The sequence below is a fragment of the Podarcis bocagei genome (assembly GCF_964188305.1).
Source record: "Podarcis bocagei genome assembly, chromosome: 7".
Taxonomy (NCBI): Eukaryota; Metazoa; Chordata; class Lepidosauria; order Squamata; family Lacertidae; genus Podarcis; species Podarcis bocagei.
In genome coordinates, this window is record NC_138132.1 from 60,514,641 (window position 1) to 60,527,742 (window position 13,102).

Genomic DNA, 13,102 nt, shown 5'->3' on the forward strand with positions numbered 1-13,102 from the left:
GCCAATCTAACTTCCTTAGGGCCTGGGACCACTAGGGTGTTGTTATTTATGGACCTTGAGGCTCTCCGTGGGGCATACCAGGCGAGGCGGTCCCGTAGGTACGAGGGTCCTAGGCCGTGAAGGGCTTTAAAGGTCAAAAGCAGCACCTTAAATCTGACCCTGTACTCCACCGGGAGCCAGTGCAGCTTGAAAAGCACTGGATGAATATGCTCCCATGGCAGAGACGCTGTGAGGAGCCTCGCTGCAGCATTCTGTACCTGCTGGAGTTTCTGGGACAGCTTCAAGGGCAGCCCCGCGTAGAGCGAGTTACAGTAGTCAAGCCTGGAGATGACTGTCGCATGGATCACTGTGGCCAGGTCGGGGCGGGAAAGGTAAGGGACCAACTGCTTGATGCAGCGAAGGTGGAAAAATGTCGCCTTGGCTGTTGCTGTGACTTGCGCCTCCATGGAAAGGGAGGCGTCAAGGATTACACCCAAACTCTTAACGGAAGGCAATGGCACTAATTGGGCACAACACACTGGCATGCCTCTGGCAACTCTTCTTTCGCTTTTAGCAGAATCAGCTGGGTTTTCCTAGAGGCTAGCTTTGCCCAGGAGTGACACACACAACAAAAACAGGTCGAAGGGTATCAGCTGGTCTTGCTGCTTATCAAACTCAGTTCTAAAGAGGAATTCTGGTGCTGTCAGAGCACTGGGTCACAAGCCAGAGACTGCTGTGAAGAGATCAAACGGTGCACAGTGAAGCGACAAAGTCTTCTCTTGCCATCCCTCAACAGCAGACTCAAAATTGTTTGCTGCTCTTAAAGCTGAACATTTTTTTAAGGGGGCTTAAGAAAACCCAAAAGGATGCATGTGGAGGTGGGAGATGAGAACTCCTAGAAAGAGCCACAAGTGCTTTGTGGGGACACAAAGGTGGGGAGCTATTTATTGCACTGTGCTCTTTTAAAACTTAGTTAGCATGTGTTCTGAAACTAGCAGGCTTCAGCTGGAAGTCCAAGCTGCCACTCTCTTCATAAAAATATGTTCCCTTCACACTTCCTAAACATTGGACAACCTCTAGTGGTTTCCATGTGAACAGCAGCATGCTGTTACCACTTTGGTAGAGCACTGTCAACAGCAGAGAGAGATATATATTGTGTTGTCTGGGCTTATTGTATTAATCCAATTATAACAGGTGGTAGAAGCTGTGAAAAGAGCCTATCAAAGCTAACCTGAAGCGGAGTGATTTGCAATCACCTGGAGGATGTTCTGTCTTGGTGTCTTGATTTAGATGCATGGAAAAAGCAGGTGGGCCAGAAATGAAAACTGCACAAAACTGTATGCAGGACTGCCTACAGTGCCATTTTGAAAGTCTATGTGGGGAAGGACTAAGGACCTTCCATTGCTTGGTAAAATTTGCCTTTTCCTGTTGCATAAACACACCATTTCCCAAGAAACTACCCCACTAAATTCAGGAATTTGTGTCCTAACAGGCCCCAGATATATGACTGAACAGGAAGAACACATTTTGATGTGTGCTTTCCCAAATCATTTTCTTGAACATAAATCTCAATTTGCTAGGTAACTTTGGCAAAGCCCTACATTTTATTTGCCCATTTGAAGTGTCCCATTCCAACAAAGTACACAATGGCAGTTGTCACAACTTGTTGCAGTCAGTCAATCACCACCTTCAAATCTCCTGTAGCAAATATGTTTCCGCTACTCTTTTTGCTTGGGTAATGGCCCATTACCCTCACCAAACACCCTGAGGGTATATTCCTCTACTACTAGCCACTACAACTTGGTCCTAAAGCTGGTTCCTGCCTAGCCTTCTTCAGGGCTCTCCATAATCCTGGAACCACATTGGTATTTATTTTTGAAATGAAAGGCAATATATAAATCATCATTATCGCCATCAACATTGTTTTTTTAAAGAAAGGGAGTTCTATAACACGGATCAGCAAACTTTTCAGCAGGGGGCAGGTCCACTGTCCCTCAGACCTTGCGGGGGGCCAGACTATATTTTTGGGGGGGGGATGAACAAATTTGTATGCTCCACAAATAACCCAGAGATGCATTTTACATAAAAGCACACATTCTACTCATGTAAAAACACCAGGCAGGCCCCACAAATAACCCAAAGATACATTTTAAGTAAAAGGACATATTCTACTCATGTAAAAACATGCTGATTCCTGGGCCGTCCATGGGGTGGATTTAGAAGGCGACTGGGCCGGATCCATCCCCCGGGCCTTAGTTTGCCCAGCCATGTTCTATAAACTGCAGGTGGAAGGGAACCATCTTAGAAGAGGCACCCCCCCCTTCAATGTCACCCATAAAAGGGGATGCCTCTTTGGAGACGGGCCTCCTGCAACATACACATGCACAATCTTAAATACAAAGTTATGCCCATTTCCTTTGCAGAACTGTTTTTTTAGTCACATGCATATTTAAATTGAATCAATCTGTCAAAACCCATCTGACTAGTTGGCTATCAATTGTTTGTTTCGGTGGCAGGACTCACTTCCAAGTATCTCACCCACCTTTCCATACACTCCTGAATTCAGTTTCGTCACAATCGCCAGTCACTTGTGAACACTGACTCTGGACAAGTACATACCAAAGTCTCCCAGTGAGGGTGGGATACAATATACCAAATGAGGCGCAACTTCCAAAGATTAAATAGGATGAACAGATGCTGTTTTTGAATACTGCCTCCGTGTACCCCACTATAAATAAATAACATTATCTGTATCTATATTTACATGTAAAAAAACCCAAACCCTCCTGAGACATTAAAGATTCATTTTCAGCCTCCCAATTAAAATTGCTCCCCATTTCTACAAAAGAGAAGGAAATTAACAGCACAATCCTATGTGTATCTACTCAGAAGTAAGTCCAGCTGAGTTCAACAAAACTTACCTAAGGCTGCAGTCTTTCAAACTTCCCCACTAGAGGAAAACTCCCACTGAAAACAGTGTGGCTTGCTTCTGAGTAAACTTGCATAGGATTGCACTATAAATTAAGACCATTTGCAGCAGAATTTAAGGATGCTGACCGTTAATTTTTTTCCTGCTGCAGAGACTGCTCCCTATGTGTGTGTGGGGGGGGGGGGGAATGTATGTAGCAATGCAGACTTCCATAACCTGAGCCAGATGCTTTGGACTACAACTCCCATCAGTCCCAGCCAGCAGAGTGATGCTGGCTGGGGCTAATGAGAGTTATAGTTCAAAACACCTTGAGGGTACCAGGTTGGAGAAGGCTGTTTGTAATGCATGAGCTGAAGTGTTTGTAAATCACCAGTTCGCAAACGGAGCACTAAAGATACCTGTGTCCTCGGATGTCAGACTGGTCACACACTCCACCGAGGGCGATTCGGTGGAACTCTCGGCCCAAAGTCTTTGCCACGGATCTTCCCACACTAGTTTTTCCAACCCCAGGAGGTCCCACAAAGCAAAGGATCGGGCCCTTCAAGTTGTTCTTAAGCTGTCTGACTGCCAAATACTCCAACACCCTCTTCTTCAACTTCTCCATAGCGTAATGGTCATTGTCCAGAAGAATCCTGGCTGCACGGATATCCAGGCGATCTGTTGACCAAATGTTAATTGTGTTTAAACGCCAAGCTTAAGCGTCTCTGCTGGTCAAATAGCCACAATAATGTATAACCCTGGTAACACCACCAATATTCCCTCCCTTTGCATTTTTCAAACAATTTGTAGTAGCCATAGTCTACAGAAGCACAGAAGACTCCCTTTACCTTTTGTACTTTTGCTCCATGGCAGTTCCACCATCAGTTCCAAGTAATTTCTAGTTAAGGCATATTCTGGCATTGACTGAGGCATTTTCTTTAATCTAGAAGGACAGATAAAACTGAAATGTGTAACTTAAGCATATTTGTTCCTAAAGATGTGCGCTCATCAGTTCTGTATTTTAAAATCCTAGCAAGTAATCTGAACATGCTAAGCTTCACTTCCAACCGTGCTGCACATGTTTAACTGCTTTTAAAGCCACAGTTACTGGGTTCATCCCCTGATTCACTTTGTGTTCCCATGATTTTGCCTCTTCTCTCAAGTACAATTTATCAGCCAGATGTGTGGTTCCCTCCAGATGATTTGGACTACAACATCTGTAAACCATGAACACGGGCCACACTGGCTGGGGTGGATGGAAACTGCTGTCTGAAACAGCTGGAGGGCACTGGCTTCGGAAGGCTGGATTATGACGTATTAAAAGTGTGGTATTCAAGAATACAGAAAACATGAAAAGTCAAGCAATATCTTCAAAGATTGTAAAACAGATTTTAAAACAACGTTACAAATTTAGAGCTTCAGAATCTAAATAAACTACCTACCTCTTTACCTCTTTTACACACACTTTTAGAGCCTGCTCAGGCATACTGGAGGTTCGAATTTTCTTTTCAAGGATAACAATATCGTTGTGGTCTTCATCCTCCTCCTCGTCTTCAGCAGTGCCTGGAAAGTGGGTGATCCTTCGAATGGGACGTATGGCCACAACCTACAAAGTTTGAAAGGCTCTAAGATAGCAGGAACTTTCTCTGTGTGAGCTTGTGGCTACTGCACTAAGCAACCAATTACCCAATTCATTCATTCACTTTATTAAAAGATTCCTATACCACTTTTCATTCACAAAAATAAATATTAAAGCGGTCCACACAATGATAAAACAAAAATCATTATTGGGAAAATCAGTAAGAACCATAATAATGACCTGCTAAAAATTAACTGCTAAAATTGTTGCTATTTAAGGATGTTTTAACAGCTGGTTTAGTGATCTGATAAAAATCACATAGCTTTATATTCAGGTGTACGTAAGCCACCCTGGGACCAGCTGATAAATGCAGATGCAAAATAAATAAATATTTCATAAAATATATTTAATAATGCTTTTGTCTTTATCACCTACTCTAACGTTATGTCAGCCCCCAACAAAAGCAATAAAACACATTATTTAATTATAATAATTAAGAGATTACCCTTTTGTCATCATCCTGTTTGGATTTTCTAGTTTTCTGAAGCAGTTTCAAGCCTTCAATCTGCCTAACAAGCAAGGGTATGGTCATCTTGAACCGTTCCTCCAGCCCAACAGCATCTAAAATCTAACAGAAAGGCACAACATATTAGGTGTTTTTCCTCACCTACTACAGTTTCCAGACTCTCTCCCACAAAATAAATTTGCTCTATTTGAAATGTGTCTGTGCCGCTGTATGGAAAAATCAACAAGCGGTTAGCTTCAAGGAACGTATCGGAATGCTTGCAAGGATGTTCTCCTGGGATAAAGGAGCAAGGAAGCCACGTTGTAATATGAAGATGCCTAACTGAAAATCTGTCCTATCTGCTGATATTTTAATCTCATGTGTATCTCTCTGAGTTTAGCCACTGTGTGTCTGCCTAGTGCAGGGCTGGGGGAGCTGCGGCTCTCCAGAGGTTGCTGGACTGCTCCCATAATCCCTTCCTATTGGCTTTACTGGCTGGGGCTGATGGGCGTTACTAGTCCAGAAACACCTGGAGGCCCACAGGTTTCCCTGCTTTACCTGGAGATTGAACCTGGGGCCTTCCGCATGCACTTTACATATTTGCCATTCCTAGCGGTAGGGTAGCCAGACTTCCCCTAAAGAAGCAGAAAAACCTATAACCCATGACCCCAAAAGGAATGCGCTATACTTAATGTACAGAACAAATCCACTTTTATTTCTTTATAAACAATGCATTGCTTAACTCCAATAGTCTCTAAATGGTTTACAACACAAAAATATAAATCAGTTCAAACTGTAAGATCACACTACAATTTAAAATGCCTGCGGGAATAAGAAAAAACATTCAATAGGCACTGGAAGTTCAGTAGGGAGGGAGCCTGTCTGGCCTCAGCTGGGATTTCCATAGAATTGGGCCCACAATACTAGGGAGAGGGAGTGTTTGCCAAAGACACAAGTTTAGAACGGATGTTCCATGTCAAAATGTATGAGAACAGTGTGGTTTTCAGGATATAGGTGTATACCACTTTATCACCAAAGCTACACACTGTGATGGTTTATACATTTTTTTTAATTTATGGCAAAGGGCTCAAGGCATTTATTTCTGTGCCAGCATACTCTTGCTTCATCCTTTTGATAAATGGAACACTTGGAAACTGAGCAGAGTTGGCTAGAACAGGAGACACTCTTTTTCTTTGTTCAGTCTGTGCAAAGGCAGCACACCCTACCTGAAGCTTCTCCTGGTTGCTGGTGCGGATGATGGAGGTTAATATATCTGGTAAAGCTTCCCTAGGCAGGTTGTCTAACAGGCGTCTCAGTTTAGCCACTGCAGGGATTGACATATCTAGCATCTCAACCAGCTTCGTCATAGAAAGAAAGAAAAAAACGTATAGTGAATTTTCAGAACAGATATCATTTTGGATAAGCTGCACAAACCTATACATTACACAGCCCAGAAAGGAATCTGTCTGAAACTTTCTCAATTGCAGCAGTTTAAAAAACCATTTGTCTTCAGGCAAATCTCCTTCATGGATCTACCTGAACAAAGAAGAATGATTGGCATCAAGAAGTCTGTCAGCACTGCTGACTCAAGAAGAGCTTGAGGGGCTTTGCTGCTGTACAATTTGACTGTCTTTCTGATGCAATCATCCTTAGGAGTTCATTTGCTTTGCATAACATGCACATCTATTACTCAGGGCAAGCAGTAGCTTGCAGCAAGCCCCACAGCCCTGCCAGCATGAACCACATCTTAAAACCATGTATGGAAGCACTTAGTTTATGTGCTCCTTTGCCGAGTCCAAAAGGATCAGCAAAACACAAGCATCTGTTGCTGATTATCAGGCAGGCAAGCCCTTAGGTGTCCAAAAGGATTCCCAGCAAAGGACTAACGAGAACCTTAACAGCATGAGGGACGAGGTAAGCCGCCACATACCACACAAGGAATCAGTTGTACTGAATTTTCCTATCACTTCTTAAACTGCCATCACATGAGTCCCTCTTCCTGTTAAGAGCCTTTTTTTGTAGAGAACTTTGCAAAAGCAAAAATGGTGCTTCTTGGGCCCACTAAAGATTTCTGAAGTGGTGGTTTTGAATATCATCAAAAGCATAATTAACAAGGAGTTGCTGCCCCTGCTTATTCTACTCACCAACTCAGCCTACGCCCTTCGCCCATCCCCAACAGCTAACCAAGCACCCTCCTTCTATACCTCAACCACCCCCACCCAGCTCACCCAAAGTCTCTCCCCTCTTGCTACAGTTGGTGTGGTCACCTACCGGCAGCCTCATAAACATGATGACACCTTACATTTTTATGTGTATAGGAAGAAATGCAACTATAGTTGGAGAGTAGACACATATAATGAATCTCTCTTTTATAGCTTCAGAGCACTGGTCCACCTAGACAAATACTATTCATTCTGGCTGGCAGCAGCTCTCATGGATCTCCTGCTTACTTCTGTCCTTGCTACCTGATGCTGAAATGCTGTTAACTAGAGATACCAGGCCCCCAATGCATGTGGTCCACCAGTGAACTACAAGTCCTTCCTCTATAATCAGATGGGCTGCTGTTTATTAAACCCTTCAGCCAAATATCACAGGGTGGTTCACAAAATAAAAATAGAAAATGAGAACATAATACATGCAAAGTTTTTATCTTGCCCTTCCTCCCTAAGGAACCCAGGGCGACAAATACACAAATTACAAAACAACTGAAACATCTAAAAGCAATTCCAGTACAGATGCAGACTGGGAAGCATCTCTACCTAAAAGGCGAGTTGGAAGAGTAAGGTCTTCAGCAGGAGCCAAAAAACATCAGAGACAGCATCGGTCTAATATTTAACAGGAGAGAATTCCAAAGGGCAGGCGCAGATTGTGAAAAAACAGACCTTTTGATAACATGGTATCTACAAGAGGCTCTCTCCTGCAGAGTAGAGTAATTGATTGGGTATATAAGGGGGTGAGACAATCTTTACGCTATCTACATTCAACAGCCACTATAGATCAGCATTTCCTACTTCCAACCACCTAACCTGCAATGCATATTTATAGAACTGCTCTGATAGCTCTCCCAGTTCCTCCTCGGATGTAGACTTGTTGGTGAACTGTTCCAGCCGATCCAGCTGTTCTACGTCAGCAACAGGGTAGGGCTTCTCCTTCACCAGTTGCAAAATCTGGAACCTGCAGAGGCCTGTTATCAGCAAAGTGTAATGCGGCTTTGGCCAGTTGCTGCCAACCACCTGGACTGCCAGGGCTGCTGTGCCGATCCTGGAAGCATTAAGAGGATGAGTTATTTGCTGTGACACAACAGGAAGAGTGTGCTTTGATTGGAGCAATATAGCTCCATCTCATGATTTTGTTGTTATATTGCCATTGTTTTTAAAAACTGTATTGTTTCAGCCACTTCACTGTTTGCCACATTGGATCCTTTGGCAGGACAGACAGAAGACATTTGATAAATAAAGAAAGCAGTTTTATTGACTATAGGTGCAGCTAAGATTCATTTTTTAAAAATTGAGTTATTGGACCAAGGAGTGCAACACTACCTACCACCTTCTCTTCATTGTCATTTTTCTTGTGTCATGCGAATGTCCTGACCCGCGTGCCTAAAATCCTGAAGAGCTGCTGCCAGTCCGTGTAGACAACGACTGTAATATATCATTGTACTACATGTAACAAAATGCAGCAGAATTATCTGCATGTATTAGGGTGGTGTCTTTGATTGCAAAACTACTACCATCATGCTGCAAAGTCAGCCCAGTGGTTGGCCAGGGAGTGATTAGAGCTGGTGAAAGAGCACAGTAGAGCACATGATTTGCACGCAAAAGATTCAGGTTCAATCCCTGGAGTCTGCCAGTAGGGTTGGAAAACTCCCTGTGTTTGAAGACCTGGAGAGCCACTGCCAGTCAGTGTAGGCAACACAGACCTAGATGGCCCATGGTCTGGTTCAGTACAAGGCAGTTTCCTCTGTCCCTCTTTGAACCAGCTTTGCACACAGAAGGTCCCAGGTTCAATCCTGGGCATCTCCAGGATGGGCTATGAAATACCCCCTGCTGCCAGTCAATGTAGGCAATACAGAGTTAGATGGGGACAGACAGGCTTCTGTCCAACGCAACTTCCTATGCTCCTATCGTGGCTCGGGGTGGGCAGCTAACAAGGCAAGTGCAGGGACGGACGACTCAACAAATAATAATAATAATAATAATAATAATAATAATAATAATAATAATAATTTATATTTATTACTTATACCCCACTCATATGGCTGGGTTTCCCCAGCCACATGAGGGAGAAATAGCTGTGGCCAAGAAGGGGAGGGCCGTCGGAAGGAAGAGGGCGCGGTTGCCATGGCGACGAAGACCAAGCCCTTAAGAGGTAGTGAGAAACAGTTCCCATGGCGACAGGGGGCGTATCTCTGGGAGGGTGGGCAGCTACCATGACAACAGGGGGCGCACCGCGATAGGAGGGGAAGGTAGCCATGGCGACAGAGGGTGTGGGGGGGGGGAGAGGCTCCCGGCGGTTGCCGTGGCGACGAGAAGGGTGGGCGGGGCTCCGACCTGTGTAGCGGGGGCAGCGCGTCGAGGTCGCTGGGCGGGTCGCTGGTGTCGGGGATGACGCCGATGATGGTGCTCTTGAGCGACGTGCCCTTCAGCAGCCGGCTCCGCACCAGCTGCATGTTCCGCGGCGAGTCCACGCTGGCGCGCATGGTGGAGCCCGGCAGCAGCACGGCCTCCGGAGTCAGTAGCAGCGGCAGCCGGCTCGGGATCTGGATGGCGCTGCCGCCCGACGACTGGGACGACGCCATGGCGAAGCGCTCGGCGAGGGCAAAGGCCGCGCGTCAATCGTTTTGCAGGCCGCGCTACGGCGGCCGGCGAGGGCCAAGCGCGCACACCGCTGCCCCCTGCAGACTGCAGGGAGCGTTGCGCCGTTTGTCCCCCGCGCTATGAAAACTAGTTCATTAAAGGAAGCGAAGGAAACGAATCAAAACGATTAAGTGGGGAGAAGAAATATTCAGCTCAATAGAATCACCTGGCACTGGATACATAATTTGAAAGTTTCCTAAAAAAACACAAACTTTGGTCTACAATGCTTTTTTAAAAAGCACTTTCTATTAATTGTTTTGTCTTGCAATCCTGAACACACTTAGGAGATAATAAACATTTGAGACTCGCATCTGAGTAAACTTGCATAAGATGATACTGTTAAGAGAATGCTTAATCTCACCAGTGTGGTTGCATTTAAGTAATAGTAAAAACTCAAACCTCCATGTGTATTAACTTGAAACTTTGCAGCTAAGATTAATTTTCTAGGAATCTGCCAGAAGAAGGCTAGCTCAATGAAGACAAATATTCCTTGCCTTTATCCACAGGGCAGCTATCATGTATAGGAAAACTTAATCGTGGATTGTGCCCTTTATGATTAAGAGGACATGCTTACCAACTAACTGGGGTGGTTGGGATGACCTGGCCTGATCCTCCACCTTTAAAAGAGTGGCTTGATGTGGAAAAATTAGTTTTGTCACAACTTGGAGAGAAAGGTAATCACTAGCTAATGTGTGTTGATCAGATTGCTGTTAAAGGAGCAAGAGCCAATTAAAATATATTTTATTTTACTAGCACTAAAATGTATTGAGCCAGTCCAGAACAACATAGAAATATTCATCACATAGACTCAGTTATAGTATTTCCTACCTGGACATTATTTCTCCCTGGGAAATTTGTCTTGTTTTCTCCATTTATATTTCGGAAGGGACTTACTTCAGGCAACTTATTCTGCAGCTGAAAACTCTAGAAATATTTGTTCCGCTTTGAATACTTTGGTTGTCATCCACCCTGTTGCTGTGTCTACTACATCCACAAGATGTCAGGACAGCACACAAAATTCAATTTATGGAATTTGTTGCTGTAAATAAACTATATTTTGTGACTACATCTTTTACAGCAGCCTTTATATATATATATATATATATATATATATATATATATATATATATATATATGCTTTCGTAGATTTTCACGGGTACAGGAATGCAGGTTTTGGTGTCTTCGGGTGTCTTCCCGTGTAAGAGTTGGGGTGTCTAGGCGACGTTTCGACGAGGTCTCACTCGTCATCTTCAGGCTGGTGCTTTCGGCTTCTTGTTACTGGAACAGAGCAGGATCTCAGTGTTTGAGTTCCTATAAATACTGTTGAGGGGGTGTGGTGTATAGCCTCCAACGTTCTGGGCAGAGAGGAAGTTCCCAGGTTAGTGTGCCTTTTCTTCTTTTGTTCATTAATTACTTGAGGGATATCTTGAGTGATTTCTTGAGTGATATTCTGAGTACCACTTAGGAGGGTCATTAGGTGTGGATTAGTTGCTAAAGCTTTCGTGTCTTGACCTCTTGAGCTTGTGAAGAGTTTTTCTGAGAAGATGGCTGTACTGCAAATAGTTGTGCTCTGGCTTGGCTTCGTGTATAGGGGCGAGCTGTGGTTTTGTGCCCTGTGCCAGCCAGATCTGTGTAGGGATTGTAGGGGGGTGCAGCATCCGGAGGTGCCACTATGGTTTGGCTACTGGATGGTGTCTGTAATTTATCTGTGGAGAGGGTCTGGGTTTGGGTCTGGTGTGGTTGATTGGAGATGGCGTTCTGTGTGCCTCTGGTTCTGGTGTCGGTTTTTGTGGGGAGGGCTAATTTCCAGATGTCTGGCAGGCGGGACGTGTCGTCACGCTTGTTCATGTTGTGAGGGTGTTTCTCTATCTCGATGGCTTCCATGATTATTCTCTTGTGGTGATGTTCCATGTTAAAGAGCAATTTGGAATCTGCAAAATTAATTTCGTGTCCTGTTTCTTTCATGTGTTGGTAAAGAGAGGAAGTTTTTTCTTCTTTTTTGACGGCATTCTTGTGTTCTGCGATACGTGCATTTATTCGTCTGTTTGTTTGTCCAATGTACGTGGCTGGGCAGACTTTGCAGGGTATTTCATAGACCCCTTGGTTTTCTAGCTGGATTTTATCTTTGGGGTTTCTGAGGATATTGGCTATTTTTTGGTTGGTGCAAAAGGCTGTTTTGATATTGTGTTTATGGAGGATTTTGCTAATTTTATCTGTAGTGCCCTTGATATAAGGAAGGAGGGCCATGCCATTGTTTTCTTCTGTGTCTTGGTTTTTGGGGGGTGTTTCTTTTTGGATTAGCTTCGTAACCCTGTTTTGCTGGTATCCGTTGGCGATTAACACATTTGAGAGATTCTGTAACTCAGTTGTCAAGTGGTCTTTGTCAGCCAGGCGTTTGGTTCTGGAGATGAGAGTCTTGGCTACGGAGTTTATTTGTGCAGGGTGGTGGTGTGATTGTGCATGTAAGTAGCGGTTGGTGTGTGTTTTTTTCCGGTAGATAGTGTGTCCTAGGGAGCCATCAGGTTTTTTGTAGATGGAACACTTTGAAACCAATGCTTTAGACAAGTCAGAACACAAACCCAAACTTTGGCTCAGATATGTTGACGACACCTTTGTAATTTGGCCACACGGGAAGGAAAAACTAGATAGCTTCCTCACACATCTCAACAGCCTACACCCCAAAATACAATTCACTATGGAAATAGAAGCCAACAACCAACTTCCCTTCCTTGACGTCCTAATCTACAAAAAACCTGATGGCTCCCTAGGACACACTATCTACCGGAAAAAAACACACACCAACCGCTACTTACATGCACAATCACACCACCACCCTGCACAAATAAACTCCGTAGCCAAGACTCTCATCTCCAGAACCAAACGCCTGGCTGACAAAGACCACTTGACAACTGAGTTACAGAATCTCTCAAATGTGTTAATCGCCAACGGATACCAGCAAAACAGGGTTACGAAGCTAATCCAAAAAGAAACACCCCCCAAAAACCAAGACACAGAAGAAAACAATGGCATGGCCCTCCTTCCTTATATCAAGGGCACTACAGATAAAATTAGCAAAATCCTCCATAAACACAATATCAAAACAGCCTTTTGCACCAACCAAAAAATAGCCAATATCCTCAGAAACCCCAAAGATAAAATCCAGCTAGAAAACCAAGGGGTCTATGAAATACCCTGCAAAGTCTGCCCAGCCACGTACATTGGACAAACAAACAGACGAATAAATGCACGTATCGCAGAACACAAGAATGCCGTCA

The 13,102-nt window shown here is 44.2% G+C and overlaps 1 protein-coding gene across 3 annotated transcripts in view; it reads right to left on the reverse strand.

Annotated features, from left to right (window-relative positions):
- LONP2 (lon peptidase 2, peroxisomal) overlaps positions 1-13,102 on the reverse strand; it is a 57,628-nt gene that overhangs the window by 36,434 nt on the left and 8,092 nt on the right. Inside the window, exons 1-7 of one of the 3 annotated variants that reach the window (XM_081201159.1) lie at positions 9,522-9,792; positions 7,998-8,232; positions 6,198-6,329; positions 4,972-5,094; positions 4,330-4,493; positions 3,736-3,830; positions 3,307-3,565 (exon numbers count right to left, since the gene is read on the reverse strand). In XM_081201159.1, the coding sequence (XP_081057285.1) occupies positions 3,307-3,565; positions 3,736-3,830; positions 4,330-4,493; positions 4,972-5,094; positions 6,198-6,329; positions 7,998-8,232; positions 9,522-9,769 (1,256 nt within the window). In that variant the 5' untranslated portion in view covers positions 9,770-9,792. Of the gene's footprint in view, positions 1-3,306; positions 3,566-3,735; positions 3,831-4,329; positions 4,494-4,971; positions 5,095-6,197; positions 6,330-7,997; positions 8,233-9,521; positions 9,796-13,102 lie in introns of those variants that run through there. The other 2 variants (XM_081201161.1, XM_081201160.1) reach the window with 2 other exon arrangements.